This window comes from Odocoileus virginianus, chromosome 17, assembly GCF_023699985.2.
Source record: "Odocoileus virginianus isolate 20LAN1187 ecotype Illinois chromosome 17, Ovbor_1.2, whole genome shotgun sequence".
NCBI classification, from domain to species: domain Eukaryota; kingdom Metazoa; phylum Chordata; class Mammalia; order Artiodactyla; family Cervidae; genus Odocoileus; species Odocoileus virginianus.
This window is the reverse complement of record NC_069690.1, coordinates 10,461,519-10,482,503: the sequence shown is the minus strand read 5'-3', so window position 1 is coordinate 10,482,503 and position 20,985 is coordinate 10,461,519. Positions and strand designations below refer to the sequence as shown.

Sequence of the window (20,985 nt, the reverse complement as noted above, 5' to 3'; positions counted from 1 at the left end):
GGCTCAATTTGCTAATTGTTTTATTTTAAAAATTATTAAACATTTTAAAATTCTGTAGTTCTTTAGTACATTTACAAGGTTCTGCAACCTATAACACAATCTGTTACAGAATATTTTAATCGCACCAAAAAAGAAACCCCACGCCCATTAGTCTCGCTGAATTACTCGGATTATTCCCCTAACTCCTGACAACCAGTAATCTACTTTCTGTTCATATGCATGTGTGTGCATGCAAAGTGGCTTCAGTCGTGTCCAACTCTCTGTGACACCATGAAGTGTGGCCCACAGGCTCCTCTGTTCATAGTATGCTCCAGGCAAGATACTGGAGTGGATTGCCATGCCCTCCTCCAGGGGATTTTCCTGACCTAGGGATCAAACCTGTGTCTCTTATCTCCTGCATTGGCAGGTGGGTTCTTTATCACTAATGCCACCCTGGGAAGCCCTAGATTTATCTGTTTTGGACACTTCATAAACTAGAATCTTATAATATATGGCATTTTGTGTCTGGCTTCTCTCATTTAGCATGATGTTTTCAAGGTCCTTGTATCATATATTATTACTGAGTAATAGTACATTGTATGGATATACCACAATTTGTTTATCTATACATAAAGTAATGATCATTTTGCATTGTTTCCACTTCTATTATGAATAATGCTGCTATATATGTGTACAAGCTTTTATGTAAATACATTTTAAAAAACTCTTGAGTATAAACTTAGGAATAGAATTGCTAGTTTATATGGAAACTCTGTTTAAATTTTGAGGAACTTCCACATTTTTTTCCCAATGCAGTCGCATAATTTTACATTTCCATTAGCCATGCATGAGATTTGCAATTTCTCCACAGCTTCATTAACACTTGTTATTGTCCCCTTTTCAATATTATTTACCTTAAAAGGTATGAAGTAGTACTTCACTCTGGTTTTGATTTACATTTCCCTAATGACTAATGAGTTTGGGTAGGCTCTGGGAGTTGGTGATGGATAGGGAGGCCTGGCGTGCTGCAGTTCATGGGGTTGCAAAGAGTCGGACACGACTGAGCGACTGAACTGAACTGAATGACTAATGATGTTGCACATCTTTTCATGTGCATACTGGTCATGTGTATATTTTTTTTGAGAAATATGTATTTAAATTATTGGTCAAAATTAAAATTGCACTGTCTTTTTATTGTTGAACTCTATAAGGGTTCTTTATATATTCTGGAACTAGATTCTGATCAGACACATGATCTGAAATATTTTAAAAACCTCTGCCTAATCCAAGGTCAAGAAAATCTACATCCTGTTAGCCCTTGATCCATTTTGAGTTAACTTTTCCTATACAGTGTGAGGTAGGGGTCTAACTTCATTCTCTTGCATTTGTTACCGTTCAGGCACTAAGTTGGTCCAACTAGTTATGACCCCATGGATGTAGCACGCCAGGCCTCCCTGTCCTTTAGTATATCCCGGAGTTTGCTCAAATTCATGTCCATTGAGTCAGAGAAGCTATCTAATAATCTTATTCTCTGTCGCCCCCTTCTCCTCTTGTCCTCAATCTTTGCCAGCAGCAGGGTCTTTTCCAGTGAGTTTGTTCTTCCCATCAGGGGGCCCATGTATTAGAGCTTCAGCTTCAGTATCAGTCTTTCTAATGAGTATTCAGGCTTGATTTCCTTTAGGGTTGACTGGTTTGATCTCCTTGAAGCTCAAGGGACTCTCAAGAGTCTTCTCCAGCACCACAACTCAAAAGCATCAATTCTTTAGCACTCAGCCTTCTTTATGGTCCAACTCTCATATCCATACATGACTACTGGAAAAATTGTAGTTTTGACTATATGGATTTTTGTTGGCAAAGTGATGTCTCTGTTTTTTTTTTTTTTTAATTGAAGGATAATTGCTTTACAGAATTTTGTTGTTTTCTGTCAAACCTCAACATGAATCAGCCAGGTATACATACATCCCCTCCCTTTTGAACTTCCCTCCCACCTCCCTTCCCGTCCCAACCCTCTAGGTGGATACAGAGCCCCAGTTTGAGTTTCCTTAGCCACACAGCAAATTCCCTGTTGGCTATCTATTTTATATATGGTAATGTAAGCTTCCATGTTACTCTTTCCATACATCTCACCCTCTCATCCCCTCTCCCCATGTCCACAAGTCCATTCTTTATGTCTGTTTCAGAATTGCTGCCCTGTAAGGAAATTCTTCAGTACCATTTTTCTAGATTCTGTATATATGCATTAGAATACGATATTTATCTTTCTCTTCTGACTTACTTCACTCTGTACGATGGATTCCAGGTTCATCCATCTCATTAGAACTGACTCAAAGGCATTCCTTTTTATGGCTGAGTAATGTTCCATGTGTATATGTACAACTTCTTTATCCATTCATCTGTTGATGGACATTTAGGTTGCTTCCATGTTCTAGTTATTACAAATAGTGCTGCAATGAATAATGTGTCTTTTTCAATTTTGGTTTCCTCAGGGGATATACCTAGGAGTGGGATTGCTGGTGGCTTTATTCCCAGTTTTTTAAGGAATCTCCATACCATCTTCCATAGTGACTGTATCAACTTACATTCCCACCAAAAGTACAAGAGCGTTCCCTTTTCTCCACACCCTCCCCAGCATTTACTGTTTGTAGACTTTTTGATGATGGCCATTCTGACTGGTGTGAGGTGATATCTCATGGTAGTTTTGATCTGCATTTCTCTAATAATGAGCGATGTTGAGCATCTTTCCACATGTTTGTTAGCCATCTGTATGTCTGTTTAGGTCTTTTCCTAACAGTCTTTTCCTTTCACTTTTTGATTGGGTTGTTTGTTTTTCTGGTATTGAGTTGTATGAGCTGCTTGTATATTTTGGAATTAATCCTGTCAGTTGTTTCATTTGCTAATATTTTCTCCCATTCTGAGGGTTGTCTTTTCACCTCACTTACAGTTTCCTTTGCTGTGCCAAAACTTTTAAGTTTAATCAAGTCCCACTTGCTTACCTTTGTTTTTATTTCTGTTACTCTAGGAGGTGGATCATAGAGGATTTTGCTTTGATTAATGTCATCAACTGTTCTGCCTATGTTTTCCTCTAAGAAGTTTGTAGTTTCTGGTCTTACATTTAGGTCTTTAATCCATTTTGAGTTTAATCTTTGTGTATGTGTTAGGAAGTGTTCTAATTTCATTCTTTTACGTGTAGTTGTCCCAGTTTTTTTTTTTTTTTTTTAGTTGTCCCAGTTTTTACAACACCATTTATTGAAGACACTGTTTTTGCCCCATTGTATATTCTTGCCTCCTTTGTCAAAAATAAAGTACCCATAGGTGCATGGGTTTATTTCTGGGCTTTCTATCTTGTTCCATTGGTCTATATTTCTGTTTTTGTGCCAGGACCATACTATCTTGAGGACTGTAGCTTTGTAGTATAATCTGAAATCAGGAAGGTTGATTCCTCCAGCTCCATTTTTCTTTCTTAAGACTGCTTTGGCTATTTGGGGTCTTGTGTTTTCATATGAATTGTGAAATTTTTTGTTCTAGTTCTGTGAAAAATGTCATTGGTACTTTGATAGGATAACATTGAATCTGTAGATTGCATTTGGTAGTAAAGTCATTTTCACAATATTGATTCTTCCTACCCAGGAACATGGAAGATCTCTCCATCTGTTTATGTTATCTTTGACTTCTTTCATTAGTGTCTTAAAATTTTCTGTGTACAGTTCTTTTGTCTCCTTAGGTAAGTTGTTTTCTATTTATTTAATTCTTTTTGTTGCATTGGTGAATGGGATTGATTCCTTAATTCTTCTTTCTGATTTTTCATTGTTAGTAATATAGAAATTCAAGTGATTTCTATGTATTGATTTTGTATCCTGCAACTTTGCTAAATTCACTGACTAGCTATAGTAATTTTCTGATTCTATCTTTAGGGTTTCCTATGTACAGTATCATGTCATCTGCAAACAGTGAGAGCTTTACTTTTTCTTTTCTGATCTGGATTCCTTTTATTTTTCTTCTCTAATTGCTGTAGCTAGGACTTCCAGAACTATGTTGAATAATAGTGGTGAAAGTGGACACCCTGGTCTTGTTCCTGATCTTAGAGGGAATGCTTTCAGTTTTTCACCATTGAGAATAATGTTTGCTGTAGGCTTCTCATATATGGCCTTTACTATGTTGAGGTAGGTTCCTTCTGTGCCCACTTCTTTGAAGAGTTTTAATCATAAATGGGTGTTGAATTTTGTCAAAGGCTTTTTCTGCATCTATTGAGATGATCATATGGTTTTTATCTTTCAATTTGTTAACATGGTATATCACATTGATTGATTTGTGAACATTGAAGAATCCTTGCATTCCTGGAATAAACCCCACTTGATCATGGTGTATGAGCTTTTTGATGTGCTGCTGAGTTCTGTTTGATAAAATTCTGTTGAGGATTTTTGCATCTATGTTTATCAGTGATATTGGCCTGTAGTTTTCTTTTCTTGTGTTGTCTTTATCTGGTTTTGGTATCAGGGTGATGGTGGCCTTGTAGAATGAGTTTGGAAGTGTTCCTTCCTCTGTAATTTTCTGAAAGAGTTTTAGAAGGATAGGCATTAGCTCTTCTCTAAATGTTGATAGAATTCTGCTGTGAAGCCATCTGGTCCTGGGCTTTTGTTTTTTGGGAGATTTTTTATCACAGCTTCAATTTAACTGCTTGTAATTGGGTTGTTCATAATTTCTATTTCTTCCTGGTTCAGTCTTGGAATGTTATACTTTTCTAAGAATCTGTCCATTTCTTCCAGGTTATCGATTTTATTGCCATATAGTTGTTCCTAGTAGTCTCTTAAAATTTTTTGTATTTCTGCATTGTCTGTTGTAACCTCTCCTTTTTCATTTCCAATTCTGTTGACTTGATTCTTCTTTTTCTTGATAAGCCTAGTCAAACGTCTGCCAATTTTGTTTATCTTCTCAAAGAACCAGCTTTTAGTTTTATTAATCTTTACCTCTGTTTCTTTCATTTTTCATTTATCTCTGCTCAGATCTTTATGATTTCTTTGCTTCTACTAATTTTGGGGGTTTTTGGTTCTTCTTTCTCCAGTTGTTTTAGGTGTAAAGTTAGATCATCTATGTGATGTTTCTGTTGTTTCTTGAGGTAGGATTGTATTGCTGTAAACGTCCCTCTTAGAACTGCTTTTCCTGCATCCCATAGGTTTTGAGTTGTTGTGTTTTCATGGTCATTTCTTTCTAGAAATTTTCTTATTTTCCTTTTGATTTCTTCAGTAACCTGTTGGCTATTTAGAAACATGTTGTTTAATCTCCATGTGTTTGTGCTTCTTACAGCTTTTTTCTTATAATTGATATCTATCTCATAGCGTTGTGGTAGAAGATGTTTGATACTATTTCAATTTTCTTAAATTTACTGATGTTTGATTTGTGACCCAAGATGTGGTCTATCCTGGAGAATGTTCCATGTGCACTTGAGAAGGTGTATTCTTCTGCATTTGGATGGAATATCCTGAAGATATCAATGAGATCCATCTCATCTAATGTATTATTTAAGATTTGTGTTTCCTTATTAATTTTGTTTTGATGATCTGTCCATTGGTATGAGCGGGGTGCTAAAGTATGCTACTACTATTGGGCTACTGTCAATTTCTCCTTTTATGTCTGTTGGTGTTTGTCTTATGTATTGAGGTGCTCCTATGTTGGAGAAGGCAATGGCAACCCACTCCAGTACTCTTGCCTGGAAAATCTCATGGAAGGAGGGGCCTGGTAGGCTGCAGTCCATGGGGTCACAAAGAGTCAGAATGACTGAGTGACTTCACTTTCACTTTTCACGCACTGGAGAAGGAAATGGCAACCCACTCCAGTGTTCTTGCCTGGAGAATCCCAGGGATGGTGGAGCCTGGTGGGCTGCCATCTATGGGGTCGCACAGAGTTGGACACGACTGAAGTGACTTAGCAGCAGCAGCATGTTGGGTGCATAGATATTTACAATTGTTATGTCTTCCTCTTGAATTGATCCCTTGATCATTATGTAGTGTCCTTCCATATCTCTTGTAATATTCTTTATCTTAAGGTCTATTTGTCTGATATGAAGATTGCTACTCCAGCTTTCTTTTGCTTCCCATTTGCATGGACTGTATTTTTCCATCATCTCATTTTCAGTCTACATGTGTCTTTAGGTCTGAAGTGGGTTTCCTGTACACAGCATATATATGGGTCTTGTTTTTGTATCCATTCAGCCAGTCTGTATCTTTTGGTTGGAGCTTTTAATCCATTTAAAATAATTATTGATATGTATGTTCCTATTGCCATTTTCTTAATTGTTTGGGGTTGATTTTGTAGATCTTTTTCCGTCTCTTATATTTCTTGACTACATAAATCCCTTTACATTTGTTGTAAAGCTGGTTTGGTGGTAGTGAATTCTCTTAACTTTCACTTGTTTGAAAAGCTTTTTATTTCTCCATCAATTTTGAATGAGATCCTTGCTGGCTAGGGATTCTTCATTGTAGAATTTTTCCCTTTCAGTACTTTAAATATATCCTGCCACCCCCTTCCTGCCTGCAGAGTTTCTGCTGAAAGATCAGTTGTTAAATGTATGGGGTTTTCCCTTGTATGTTACTTGTTGCTTTTCTCTTGCTGCTTTTAATATTTTTTCTTTGTATTTAGTCTTTGTTAGCATGATACACAGATGATACCACCCTTATGGCAGAAAGCAAAGCATTAAAGAGCCTCTTGAAGAAAGTTAAAGAGGCGAATGAAAAAGTTGGCTTAAAATTCAACATTCAGAAAACTAAGATCATAGCATCTGGTCCCATCACTTCATGGCAAATAGACGGGGAAACAGTAGAAACAGTGACAGACTATTTTTTTGGGCTCCAAAATCACTGCAGATGGTGACTGCAGCCATGAAATTCTTCCATGCTCCTTGGAAGAAAAGCTATGACCAACCTAGACAGCATATTAAAAAGCAGAGACATTACTTTGCCAACAAAGGTCCATCTAGTCAAAGCTATGGTTTTTCCAGTAGTCATGTATGGACATGAGAGTTGGACTACAAAGAAAGCTGAGTGCCGAAGAATTGATGCTTTTGAACTGTGGTGTTGGAAAAGACTCTTGAGAGTCCCTTAGACTGCAAGGAGATTGAAACAATCCATCCTAAAGGAAATCAGTCCTGAATATTCATTGGAAGGACTGATGCTGAAGCTAAAACTCCAATACTTTGGCCACCTGATGGAAAGAACTGACTCATTTGATAAGGCCCTGGTGCTGGGAAAGATGGAAGGGGGAGGAGAAGGGGACGACAGAGGACAAGATGGTTGGATGGCATCACCGACATGATGGACATGAGTCTGAGTAGGCTCTGGAAGTTGGTGATGGATAGGGAAGCCTGGTATGCTGCAGTCCATGGGGACACAGAGTCAGACATGAGTGAGCAACTGAACTGAACTGAACTGAATTGGCATGTTTCTCCTTGGTTTTATCCTGTATGGGGCTCTTTGTGCCTCTTATATTTGACTATTTCCTTTTCCATGTTTGGGAAATTTTCAACTATAATCTCTTCAAAAATTTTCTCATACCCTTTTTCTTTTCTTCTTCTGGGATCCCTATAATTTGATGTTGGTGTGTTTGATATTGTCCTAGAGGTCTCTGAGACTATTCTCAGTTCTTTTCATTCTTTTTACTTTATTCTGCTCTTCAGAAGTTATTTTCACCATTTTATCTCCCAGCTCACTGAATCATTCTTCTGCTTCAGATATTCTGCTATTGATTCCTTCCAGAGTATTTTTAATTTCAGTAATTATGTTGTCTGTATATTTATTGTTTAATTCTTCTAGGTCTTTGTTAATTGATTCTTGCATTTTCTCCATTTTGTTTTCAAGGTTTTTGATAATCTTTACTATCATTATTCTGAATTCTTTTACAGATAGTTTGCCTATTTTATCTTCATTTATTTGAACCTCTGTGTTTCTAATTTGTTTCTTCATTTGTTTAGTATATCTCTGCCTTTTCCTTATTTTTTTTTTTTAAACTTATTGTGTTTGAGGTCTCCTTTTCCCAGGCTTCAAGGTTGAATTCTTTCTTCCTTTTGGTTTCTGCCCTTCTAAGGGTGGTCCAGTGGTTTGTGTAAGCTTTGCATAGGGTGAGATTTATGCTGTTTTTTTGTTTTTTTTTGCTTGTTTGTTTTTCCTTTGATGGTCAAGGCTGAGTGGGTGGCAATCCTGTTTGCTGATGATTGGGTTTGTATTTTTGTTTTGTTTGTTGTTTAGATAAGGTGTTGTGCAGAGTGCTACTGGTGGTTGGATCTCCTGTATGCAAGTGGTTTCCTTAGTGTGGGTTCTAACTACTTGTTACTCTCTAGGGTTAGTCTTCTCTGGTAGTCTAGGGTCTTGGAGTCAGTGCTCCCACTCCAAAGTCTCAGGGCTTGATCTCAGTTTTGGCATTTTCAGTTCCTGATGGTTCTCCGTGGTCTCCTGGAAACACTCTCTGCAGGAGCAGCTGAGACACTTTTCCTGACCTGTGGCCCCTGCAGAGAACAGATGCACTCACTCCCCATGGTCCATGTGTCCCTGTCTCTGCTTTTTAATACGTTGTCTAGGTTGGTCATAGGGTTCCTTCCAAGGAGCAAACATCTTTTAATTTCATGGCTGCAGTTACCATCCACAGTGATTTTGGAGTCCAAGAAAATAAAATGTGTCACTCTTTCTACTTTTTCCTCTTTTATTTGCCATGAAGTGGTGAGACAGGATGCCATGGTCTTAGTTTTTTGAAAGTTGAGTTTTAAGCCAGCTTTTTCAATCTCACCCTCATCAAAGAGGCTCTTTAATTCCTCTTCCCTTTCTTCCATTAGAGTAGAATCACTTGTATTATCTGAGGTTGTTGGTATTTCTCCCAGCAATCCTGATTCCATCTTTTCATTCATCCAGGCCAAGATTTCGCATGATGTATTCTGCACAGAGTTAAATAAACATGGCAGCAGTATACAGCCTTGTTATACTCCTTTCCTAATTTCAAACCAGTGAGTTGTTCCATGTGAGGTTCTAATTGTTGCTTCTTGACCTATATACAGGTTTCCCAGGAGATAGGTAAGGTGGTCTGGTACTTACCTCTTTAAGAATTTTCCACAGTTTGTTGTGATCCACATAGTAAAAGGCTTTCACATAGTCAATGAAGCAGAAGTTTTTCTGGAATTCCCTTGCTTTCTCTGTGATCCAACAAATGTTGGCAATTTGATTTCTGATTCCTTTACCTGTTCTAAACCCAGCTTGTAGCTCTCAGCTCACATACTGCTAAAATCTAGCTTGAAGGGTTTTGAGCATGACCTTACTAGCATGCAAAATGAGCACAACTGTGTAGTAATCTGAACATTCTTTGGCACCTTCCTTCTTTGGGATTGTAATGAAAACTGACCTTTTCCAGTCCTGTTGCCACTTGCTCAGTTTTCCAAATTTGCTGACATACTGAGCGCAGCATTTTAACAGCATCATCTTTTGGGATTTGAAATAGCTCAGCTGGAATTCCATCACCTCCACGAGCTCTGTAGTAATGCTTCCTAGGGCCCACTTGACTTCATGCTCCAGGATGTCTGACCCAAGGTGAGTGATCACACCACTGTGGTTATCCGTATCATTATGATCTTTTTTGTATAATTCTTGAGAATTTTAATAAACACCTTAATTTATAAAAAATCTAATTTGGATTGATATGAACTTAATTTCAATAGTATACAAAAACACTGCTCCTGTAATAAGTTTCTTCCCCCCTCACCCTGTGCTATTACTTTAATTTAAACTTTATCTTTAAACATTAACCTGTGCAGAAAAGTGAGTACAGCAGGCCAAGTTGCTTATCTCTAAAAATGTCTGCATACAAAAGCAGCCCTTGGTTGGCTTTTGGATTTTAGGAAGGTTCCAATCACAAACTGATAAGAAAGTCTCACTGTGTCTAAAATGTCTGTGCAAAAATTAGGTTAATGCCAAACATGTGCTTTTCTTCTGAGAGTCTAGACTTTTAAAGTGTTAGCCAGAGACTGCCTATATGACCAGTCCAAATAAAAACACTGGGTGCTGAGTCTTTAACAAGCTCTCCTGGTTGGCAATTATTTCACAGAGGTTACCCCAATTCATTGCTGGGAATCTAAGAGTGCCCTGTATGACTCCATTGAGAGACGACACTTGGAAGATTGTGCCTGCCTTCCCCTGGAGCTTTGCCTGTGTGCCTTCTCTTTGCTGTTTTTGCTTTGTATCCTTTCACAAATTTTAGGTGTGCATACAGCTATTTGCTGAATCTATCACTGCTCCTGGTGAATAACTAAACCTAAGTGTGGTTTGGGGGACCCCCAAGACCCATGCTCATTACCACAGACATAAAATTACTGCTTTATGCAGTTGCTCTCAAAAATCAAATAGGAGAAAAATAGCTACCAAAATATACTTATATTGTTTTTTATATTTACCTATGAAATAACAGATCCTTATTTCTTCATGTGGATATAAGTTACTGATTAGTGTCCCTTCATGTAGCAAGAAAGAGACTCCTTTTAGTGCTTCTTGTACAATTAAGATATCCAAAGATCAATTCTCTTGGTTTTTGTCTGGAAATGTTCTCAGTTCAGTTCAGTTCAGTCGTTTAGTCATGTCCGACTCTTTGCGACCCCATGAACCACAGCATGCCAGGCCTTCTTGTCCATCACCAACTCCCAGAGTCCACCCAAACCCATGTCCATTGAGTCAGTGATGCCATCCAACCATCTCATCCTCTGTTATCCCCTTCTCCTCCTGCCCTCAATCTTTCCCAGCATCAGGGTCTTTTCCAATGAGTCAGCTCTTCACATCAGGTGGCCAAAGTATTGGAGTTTCAGCTTCAACATCAGTCCTTCCAATGAACACCCAGGACTGATCTCCTTTAGGATGTACTGGTTGGATCTCTTTGCAGTCCAAGGGACTCTCAAGAGTCTTCTCCAACAACACTGTTCAAAAGCATCAATTCTTTGGCATTCAGCTTTCTTTATAGTCCAATTCTCACATCCATACATGACCACTGGAAAAACCATAGCCTTGACTTGACGGACCTGCTGTCTAGGTTGATCATAACTTTCCTTCCAAGTAGTAAGTGTTCTAGTTCCTCCTTAATCTTTGAAGTATAATTTTGCCAGTTATAGATTCCACTGATGGTCTTTTTCTTTCAGCACTTTAAATATTTCAATTTACTGCCTCCTTTCCATAGTGTTCAGTAAAAGATCTGCTAATTTAAGAAATCCTGTATATGGTTTTTCTCTTGCTGTTTTCTAGATTCTCTTTTTGTCTTCTGACAGTTTGATCACAAGATTCTCATGTATGGATCTCTTTTGAGTTCAAACCACTTGGAGTTTTCTGCTTTTCTGAGATGTGGAGATCAGTGTTTTTCACAAAATTTGCAAAGTTTCCAGCCATTATTTCTTCAAAAAAATCTTTTTGTTACATTCTCTCTCTTTTCCCCCCCTAAGACTCTTTTTATGTGTATGTTGGTATTCTTTTTTCTTTTTTATTAGTTGGAGGCTAATTACCTTACAATATTGTAGTGGTTTTTGTCATATATTGACATGAATCAACCATGGATTTACATGTATTCCCCAATCCCGATCCCGCCTCCCACCTCCCTCTCCACCCGATTCCCCTAGGTCTTCCCAGTGCACCAGGCCTGAGCACTTGTCTCATGCATCCAGCCTGGGCTGGTGATCTGTTTCACCCTAGATAATATACATGTTTCGATGCTGTTCCCTCGAAACATCCCACCCTCGCCTTCTCCCACAGAGTCCAAAAGTCTGTTCTGTACATCTGTGTCTCTTTTTCTGTTTTGCATATAGGGTTATCGTTACCATCTTTCTAAATTCCATATATATGCGTTAGTATGCTGTATTGGTCTTTATCTTTCTGGCTTACTTCACTCGGTATAATGGGCTCCAGCTTCATCCATCTCATTAGAACTGATTCAAATGAATTCTTTTTAATGGCTGAGTAATATTCCATGGTGTATATGTACCACAGCTTCCTTATCCATTCATCTGCTGATGGGCATCTAGGTTGCTTCCATGTCCTGGCTATTATAAATATGTTGGTATTCTTGATGTGGTTGTACAGGTTTCTGAGGTTATCTTAATTATTCTTCATTCTTCTTCTATCTCTTCCTCATACTAGAAATCAATTCTTTCTTCTCTCTGCTCAAAACTGCTGGTGAGCCCCTCTAATAAATTTTTCATTTCACTTATTGTACATTTGAACTCCAGAATTTCCATTAGGTTCTTTTTATTAAAAAAAAATTCTAATTATTGATATTCTTCACTTGGTGAAAAATCATTCCCATAGTTTCTTATAGTTCTTTAGACATAATTTTCTTAGTTCTTTGATCATATTTAATATGGCTTTATATACCAACTTCAACCTCTTCAACTCCCTTAGAGATAATTCTATTGATTGCTCTCAAATCTTCAAAACAACTTTTAACTTTGTCACCCAGGACATTGTCTACATTTGTACATGTTTTTTAGGTTGTTTATTCTGTTGTTGGGTGGAATACTCTATAATGTCAATTTGATCTAGTTGGTTAACGACATTGTTTAAATCTTTTATTTCCTTACTGGTTTTCTGTTTCTTACTGCTAGCTATTGGGTTGGCCAAAAAGTTCATTCAGGTTTTTCCATCACATCTTATGAAATTTTTGACCAACCCAGTATTATTGAAAGAGGAATTTTAAAGTCTCCAACTTTACTTGTGGATTTGTCTATTTCTCTATTCAGATGTCAGCTTTTGTGTCATTTATTTTGAGGTTCTATTTTTAGGTGAATACACAATTAGGATTGTTATGTCTTTTTTGGTAAGTGACCCTTTTACCATTATGCTATTTTCCTTTCAGCACCCCTGCAATTTTCTTTGTTCCGAATTCTACTTTGTCCTGATATTAATATAGTTATTCCAACCAGTTCACTGGGGAAGAAGATCAGAATTCAAATTATCAATCTGTCTAGTATGATTTACTCTTCATAGTACTCAAATAGAAGCTCTATATATTTTATCCAGGTTTTAAAAACAGTATAGAATGTACTTATTTCAACTTATCTAGAATTGAAACCTCCAAACATTGTAAAAAGTTAATTTTAGCTTGTAAATTTTAATTTTTAATGAAATACACAAGCACAGTATAAAAGTCAAACAGTTTTATAATATTATAATAGTTTTAATAAAAACAGAATTCTCTTTTGCCTACTCATACCACATCTTCAGTTCCCAATCTCATAAACAATTAATTTAAAATACCTTAGACAGTTCTTGTGGTCATTTGTCTTGGATTTTAACCACTAAAATTATGTACAGATTCTTCCTATAGAAATGATTATTTCATATTACTGATAACTTCACTCCTCTCCAATCTTCTAGTAGAGTTATATCACAATTCTTTTGTAAATCAATATTCAGTGGCTTATCATGTATTGATGACATTACATGATGGACTATGATTACATTCCCTTTCTTGTATGTTTTTGTCTGTCTTAAGAGTTACTAGCTCTCCTTCTCCCCATTCTTGCTTAATTTTCTGTTTTCTATCATTAATTAATTTCCACTTTGTCACAGCTATAAGAATTTTTTTCAATATGGGCAAACCTTCCATCCTCAAAAACCAATCTAGACTACCTACTATGGGACTGCCACACAGATTCATCCCAGAACCTTCTTTCTTGTTTTGGGAATTCCACTTTTCTGGGTTAGAACTCCAGTTTCCTGCATCTTTGGTATTCCTCTTTCTGAATTTTCTCTTCTTTGATAAAGCATATCTTTCAGTAGAATACTGAGAAACTGTGCATTTGAAGCAAAAGTTTCAGGTCCTTTAACACTGAAGGCTTTATTTTGTCTTACAGTTTATTGATCATTTGGGGGTTGCTTAGAACGTAAATTGCAAATCAAAAATTTCCCTCAGATAGTTGAAGATAATTTTCAACAGTCTTCTGGCTTCTGGTATTGCTTTTAAGAAGTCTATTTCACAAAGGATTAATCTAAAAAATATACAAGCAACTCCTCCAGCTCAACTCCAGAAAAATAAATGACCCAATCAAAAAATGGGCCAAAGAACTAAACAGACATTTCTCCAAGGAAGACATACAGATGGCTAACAAACACATGAAAAGATGCTCAACATCACTCATTATCAGAGAAATGCAAATCAAAACCACAATGAGGTACCATTACACGCCAGTCAGGATGGCTGCTATTCAAAAGTCTACAAGCAATAAATGCTGGAGAGGGTGTGGAGAAAAGGGAACCCTCTTACACTGTTGGTGGGAATGCAAACTAGTACAGCCACTATGGAAAACAGTGTGGAGATTTCTTAAAAAGCTGGAAATAGAACTGCCATATGACCCAGCAATCCCACTTCTGGGCATACACACCGAGGAAACCAGATCTGAAAGAGACATGTGCACCCCAATGTTCATCGCAGCACTGTTTATAATAGCCAGGACATGGAAGCAACCTAGATGCCCATCAGCAGACGAATGGATGAAGAAGCTGTGGGACATATACACCATGGAATATTACTCAGCCATTAAAAAGAATTCATTTGAATCAGTTCTAATGAGATGGATGAAACTGGAGCCCATTGTACAGAGAGAAGTAAGCCAGAAAGATAAAGACCATTACAGTATACTAACACATATATATGGAATTTAGAAAGATGGTAACCATAACCCTATATGCAAAACAGAAAAAGAGACTCAGATGTATAGAACAGACTTGTGGACTCTGGGAGAAGGTGAGGGTGGGATGTTTCAAGAGAACAGCATCGAAACATGTATATTATCTAGGGTGAAACAGATCACCAGCCCAGGTTGGGTGCATGAGACAAGTGCTCGGGCCTGGTGCACTGGGAAGACCCAGAGGGATCGGGTGGAGAGGGAGGTGGGAGGGGGGACCGGGATGGGGAATACATGTAAATCCATGGCTAATTCATTTCAACGTATGACAAAAACCACTGCAATGATGTAAAGTAATTAGCCTCCAACTAATAAAAATAAATGGAAAAAAAAAAAAGAAGTCTATTTCAATTTAGACTCCATATCTTCTGTATGAGAGTTGCCTTTTTCTCTCTGGATGGTTTTAGGACCTTTTCTTTACCTTAGGTACTTTGAAACTGCATAGTGAGGTGCTTTGTAGCTCTTCCCCTTTACCGGTGCTTGAGTGTGTCTTTTCATCAGGAAACTACGCTCTTCAATTCTGAGCAATTTTCTTGATTTATTTGACATATTTCTCTGTTTTCTCCAGTCTCTTCATATGGAGCTCTTACTTATCAGAAGTTGGTTCTTGCATACTTCTCCTCTAATTTTCTAGTTCTTTCCTATTTCTCTTTGATTTTTGGATGTGGGAAATTCTAATTTTTCCCTTCTAAATCCAATTCTACATTTAAAATCTGTTGCTACCATATTAATGTCTAGGAGCTTTTTCTTATTTTCCATTCTTGTTTTATGGAGGCACTGTGTTACCTCTCTTTGGATATTACCAATAGAAATTTATAAAGTTTCCTTTTGTCCCAGGGTTGGCAAACTACAGTCCACAGAGGAAATCTGGACCACATCATATTTTTGTATAGCCTACAATCTAGGAATGGTATTTACATTTTAAAAGGTTAAAAAATAAAAAACAAAAAAGAATATGGATGCAGACTGTATGTAGCCTGAAAAACATAAAACATTCTTGTCTGGCCTGTTACAGTTTGCCAACCCCTGTTCTATTACACTGTTTCTGTTTTCTAAAAGTTCTTCCACCTTCTGATAGTCTCTTGTGATATTTTAAAGCAATCCATAGGTTCCAAGGCATCAGACCAACATAAGACAGGGTTGTCACCTGTCTTAGAGAAGACTACTGCACTTTCCTGCCTTGAAGATGTAAGATTGTCAGCTGAGCGAGAAAAAGAGAATAGAGTTCTCACATTCCGTAGGTAGACTTTTCTTACCCCCATCTTTAACCCCTTCTTAGCTGTACCCACAGTTAAAGAATATATAGACTCTCTAGTTCATTATATCCAGAGAGTAAACCTGGATGGAGCAGGCTGTCTAACTACTTCTTATACTAACATGTAACCAATTCTAGAATAGCTCCAAGTCCTCTAAGTTTTTCTATGCTTGAATCTGGAAGATCTTATTAGCTTTCATGACTACAGATTTAAATTTCAGCTTTCTCTTGCCTGTTAAGTCATTCATTCATTCATCTGTTTTTCTGTGTTCAAAATTTATTGACAGTTCATCCGTTACTATCTCTTCTCCCACTCTTTTCATGTCTATAGATTTGACATTTTTATTCCTATAACATCATAGGATTTTGAGAGGGGGTAAAAATTGATATAAATGTTTGATTTCTCCATAGGGACTTTAAAAATCTAAATTTTATATGATACTCTTTTGTGATATTTTAAAGTAATCCCTAGGTTCCGAGGCATCAGACCAACCAAAAAATTGGAAGGGCAGGATAGGAAGATGGATACTGTCAATTGTTATGTAACACCTACACCATTTTATAAAACAGTGTTGAAAATCAATGTAACGTCAGGGTGCCATTCTATCGTGGTCCCACTTTGGTTAAGTTTAAAGTGTTCTATAACAAAAAGGCATTAAGTTAACAAAACAGTTCAGAGAAAAAGGTTTCACCTTTTCTTTTTCCCATTGTTTTCATACTGCCTTGCTCAAATGAATTATGCCCACTTGAGACAAAGATTACACTTCAGTAAAGCAGAACCGTTAGGAAACTTATAGTGCAGTTGTAACCTGGTCACAAAACCATCTGGTCCATTCCTGAAAGCTGTTATTACATTTCATGGGCTTATATTACTTCAAATACGCTAAGAGTCCCATGTGGGCTAAAAAAAAAGATAACATTTTTTAAACTCAATTTGTTTCTGCTTATTTTAGTCCTTCTAGACAAATCTCTTATAAGAACAGTGCCTTAGTATAAGCACCTTTTATGTCAATCAATACACATTATGAATTTTACCATATGATGTAAAACATTCACTTGATTTTTTAGTGGATGTTTCTTTGTAATAAATTGCTACTTGTTGATTCTACTTCTCTAAAAATCAGTAAAATAACAGGCTGTCACTTTTTAATTAATGAAATAATGAAACTATAGTATTATATATCAATATTATAAACACAAGCTTTTCTGAAATTCTTGAAAAGTATGTTTCAAAGCTCTAGAAACTCTCTGGTCAATATGGTATAGCTGGAAAAGCACTGAACCTGGCATTTTTCACTAATTCAACAAGTACATACTTTGCATCTATGCCCCAAGATGAGACACAGTTGCTAAGAATGTAAAAATGTCTAATAAATGTTTAGGGAAGGAGACAGATATATAAACAGGCTATTCCAATATAATGAGATATATGTTACAATAGAGATAAGTATAAAATGCTATGGGTTTCCCACAGAGTAAATAACTCTAGTTGGAGAAATTTTTAAAAGTCTTCATAAAGGACATGACCTCTTCAACTAGGTTTTAACTGGTAAACTTCCCAGATGAATTGTATGGTAACTTGAATGTGAAGGCAAAGAGTAATGAAAGGATATGGTATATTTATAGTTTAATAATGAGATGTTTATATTTAATAGAACTTTAGTGGATACAGGTAGGGTATAAGGATGAAAAAGCAAGTATTAAGGTTTTAAATGTAGGTGGGGTCAAGACGTGAAGGTGCATTTAGCAGCTATGTGACATTAGGCAAGTAACTTCATCTTCACAACCTGCTTAATACATGTAGAAAAAGTTTATAAGTGACAAAATAAGATACAAATATACTTTTGCTTCAAAGGTTTCTGAAAATTCAAGGCATTGCTCATACTGAGAAACAAAATAATCAACTGAGCTAAAAATATTTATTTTCCTGAAATTCAGCATAGTAACTAAAAGTCAAGAATTTTAAAACAAATATTCAAGTTCCCCTAGAAATTATTTGTTGAATATTAAAATTCTAATACAACCAACAAGTCAACCAACAGGGAGAGACAAAGTAAGTAGATGGAATGCTTCAAGGACAATTTCCAGTGCAACTTGATGCCAAGTACAAGTGGGATTTCTAGGAAGAGAAGGGCAGCAACTTAACCGTATCAGTAGGTTAAACATAGAACTGAATAATTCAGTTTGAACAGAAACAACTACAGAATATCATTCTGAAATGATGGGGAAGGGAGTAGGTGATGTGTTTTAGGACTTACTTTAGCTATTGCAGTCCTATGTCATCAGCATATGTAAATCTGAACACAAATGCATTCTGGTCTGCTCAGGTTAAATGAGCTAATGTGAATAAATAAGATGCAAGAAAAATATAATTTCTAGATTGGTTAGGGTAGGTAATGGTTAGCTGCAGGTCTTCGGGCTAAACTGAAAACGTGTCATATGGCCATGTTTTTGTGATTTTGCCCTTAGCCTGTGTTCTTCTATTTGAATTTTCTGAATTTTATTTGTATAGCTTCACAGGAAAAAACTATTATATGCATAAACTAATTACAATTTCAGAAACAGAGAACGATATAATGCTAAATTAGATTATAAATAATCTAATAATTATAGTTTCATAAATTTAAAGTGTTGATGTCTTGTTGGACAGCAATCCCCAACCCTTTTGCATCACGGACAAGTTTCATGGAAGACAATTTCTCCACAGATGGCAGCTGGGGGGCAGGGTGGGGGGGAGATGGTTAGGAGGGGTTTCCAGTTTCACTGGCTGCTCATCTCCTGCTGTGTAGCCCAGTTCCTACAGGCCACAAATGAGAATGAGTTGGGGAACCCCGCTGTAGGACCTCATGTGAAATTATGGTATAAAATGGTGTTTTAAAAACTAGTTCCACAAAGCACAAATCTTAACAGACCACAATCTTTGGAAAAAGGAGTATTATAATTAAATTTTACTGTCAGGGCCTTGAATTCTCCAGTACCATAAACACAGTTTGTTTTTAATCATTCTTAGTTTGCTTCTTATCATCATTTGGGTTCTGATGTTCACAAGATAAAATTTTGTTTGGTGGTGAGCTTCTATAAACATCTACTGAGCACTTCTGTTGTATACTCACTGATCAATCATAAATCTTTGCACTTAAGCAAATATTGAGTTTCATTTATTTCATTGACTCTTTCCACTTTCACTTCTGACATCTATCACTGAAAATATACGAGTACTGAGTGTTCCAGTAAAATAAAATTCCATCAAATTTACTTATAAGGAATAAAGCAGCAAGACTAGCTGTATGCATAGTCCTGGTTGGAGATAATATTACAGTAGTGTTACATTAAATTTCACTCCACTTACCTACCAAGGGCCTGGTTTAAGGCCCTGTATGCTTGAATTTCATACCACTGACGACCTGGTAAAAGACCTCTTAATTTTGAATGCTGATCATTATACTGTCTCTTTAGTTCAACCTGTAATTTTAAAATATAAAGAATACAGTAGATAACTAAAGCTCATTTAAAAATCCTATTAACTTCTAACATTTTGACTATCATTTAATTAGGGTAGAAAGATTTTTTTTTTCAATACTAAACTTTTTTTTTGGTCATTTAAAACATTTCCATTCACCTTAACACTACCTAAATTCATACATGAACATAATTAATCAGCTCTGTGATAATATTAATCAGTTTTAGACATAATTTATATATGACAAAATTCTCAAACTTTCAATGTACATGTAGATAAATTTTAATAAAAGTAACCACCCTCCCAATCATAATTTAAAATATTTTCACTTCCTAAAAATTTTTTTTCTATCCTTCTTCAGGCAAATTCCTTTATTGCTGACCTGGTCAACCAATGATCTGTTTTCTGTTTTGCTTTGTCTAGAATTCTATGTAAATGTTATTACACTGTATGTAATCATTTGTGTCTTTTTTCATCCAGCATAATGAGTTTGGAATTCATTCATGCTGAAACATACATCAGTAGTTCATTATTTCATGTTTATCTGCTTGATAATCTCTGTTTTTTAATTGGGATGTTTAGACTATTTATATTCAATGTAATTACTGTCACACTGTTTTCAACAAGAAAAAGTGTGCTAAGCTGCTTCAGTCATGTCTGACTCTTTGTGACCCTACAGACTTCAGCCTGCCAGGCTTCTCTGTCCATGGGATCCTCCAGGAAAGAATCCTGGAATGGGTTGCCATTTCCTCTTCCAGGGGATCTTCCCAACACAGTGATCCAACCGAGTCTCTTACGTCTCCTGCATTAGCAGGCAGATTCTTTATTGCTATTGCCACCTGGGAAGCCCCAATTACTGTCATGATTTGGTTTAAATCTACAGTATAGAAAACACATTCTTCTCAAGTACATATCAAACATTCTATAAGACAGATGGGCCACAAAATAAGTCTTAAAAAATGTAAGACTGAAATTACATCAAGTATCTTTTCCAACTATAATGGTAAGAAATTAGAAATTAATAATATTAGGAAAACTGAAATAGTCACAAGTATGTGGAAATTAAAGAATATATAACTGAACAATCAATGGGTCAAAGAAATCAAAAGTAAAATCAAACAGTATCTTGACACAAACAAAAATGGAAACACAAGAAACCAAACTATGGGATGTAGCAAAAACAGTTCTAAGAGAGAAGTCTATAGCAAAAAAAAATGCCTACATTAAGAAAAAATAAAGGTTTCAAATAAACAAAATAACTTTACATCTTAAGAAATGAGAGAAAAAGAACAAGCTAATCTCAGCAGAAGGAGGGAAACTACTAAGACAAGAGCAAAAATAAATGAAACAGACCAGGAAGAAAACAGAAAAAAAAAATCAATAAAACTAAGAGTTGTTTTTAAAGATAAATAAAACTGATAAACTTTTGCTAAATAATTAAGCAGAAAATAAGGAGTCAAGCAATGTTACAAATGAAAGCAAAGATTACAACTGATATTACAGAAATACAAAGAACTGTAAGAGACAACAGACACAGAAAATCTGAACAGACCTATAAAAAAGGACATTAAAACAGTAGTCAAAAACCTCTCAAACAAAGAAAGG

The 20,985-nt window shown here is 36.3% G+C and overlaps 1 protein-coding gene across 1 annotated transcript in view; it reads right to left on the bottom strand.

Moving 5' to 3' along the window:
* The window catches only part of BRIP1 (BRCA1 interacting DNA helicase 1), a 186,402-nt gene that overhangs the window by 7,577 nt on the left and 157,840 nt on the right, over positions 1 to 20,985 (bottom strand). The window contains exon 17 of the mRNA XM_020902076.2: positions 19,270 to 19,382. Within this exon, the coding sequence (XP_020757735.2) occupies positions 19,270 to 19,382 (113 nt within the window). The remainder of the gene's footprint in view (positions 1 to 19,269; positions 19,383 to 20,985) is intronic.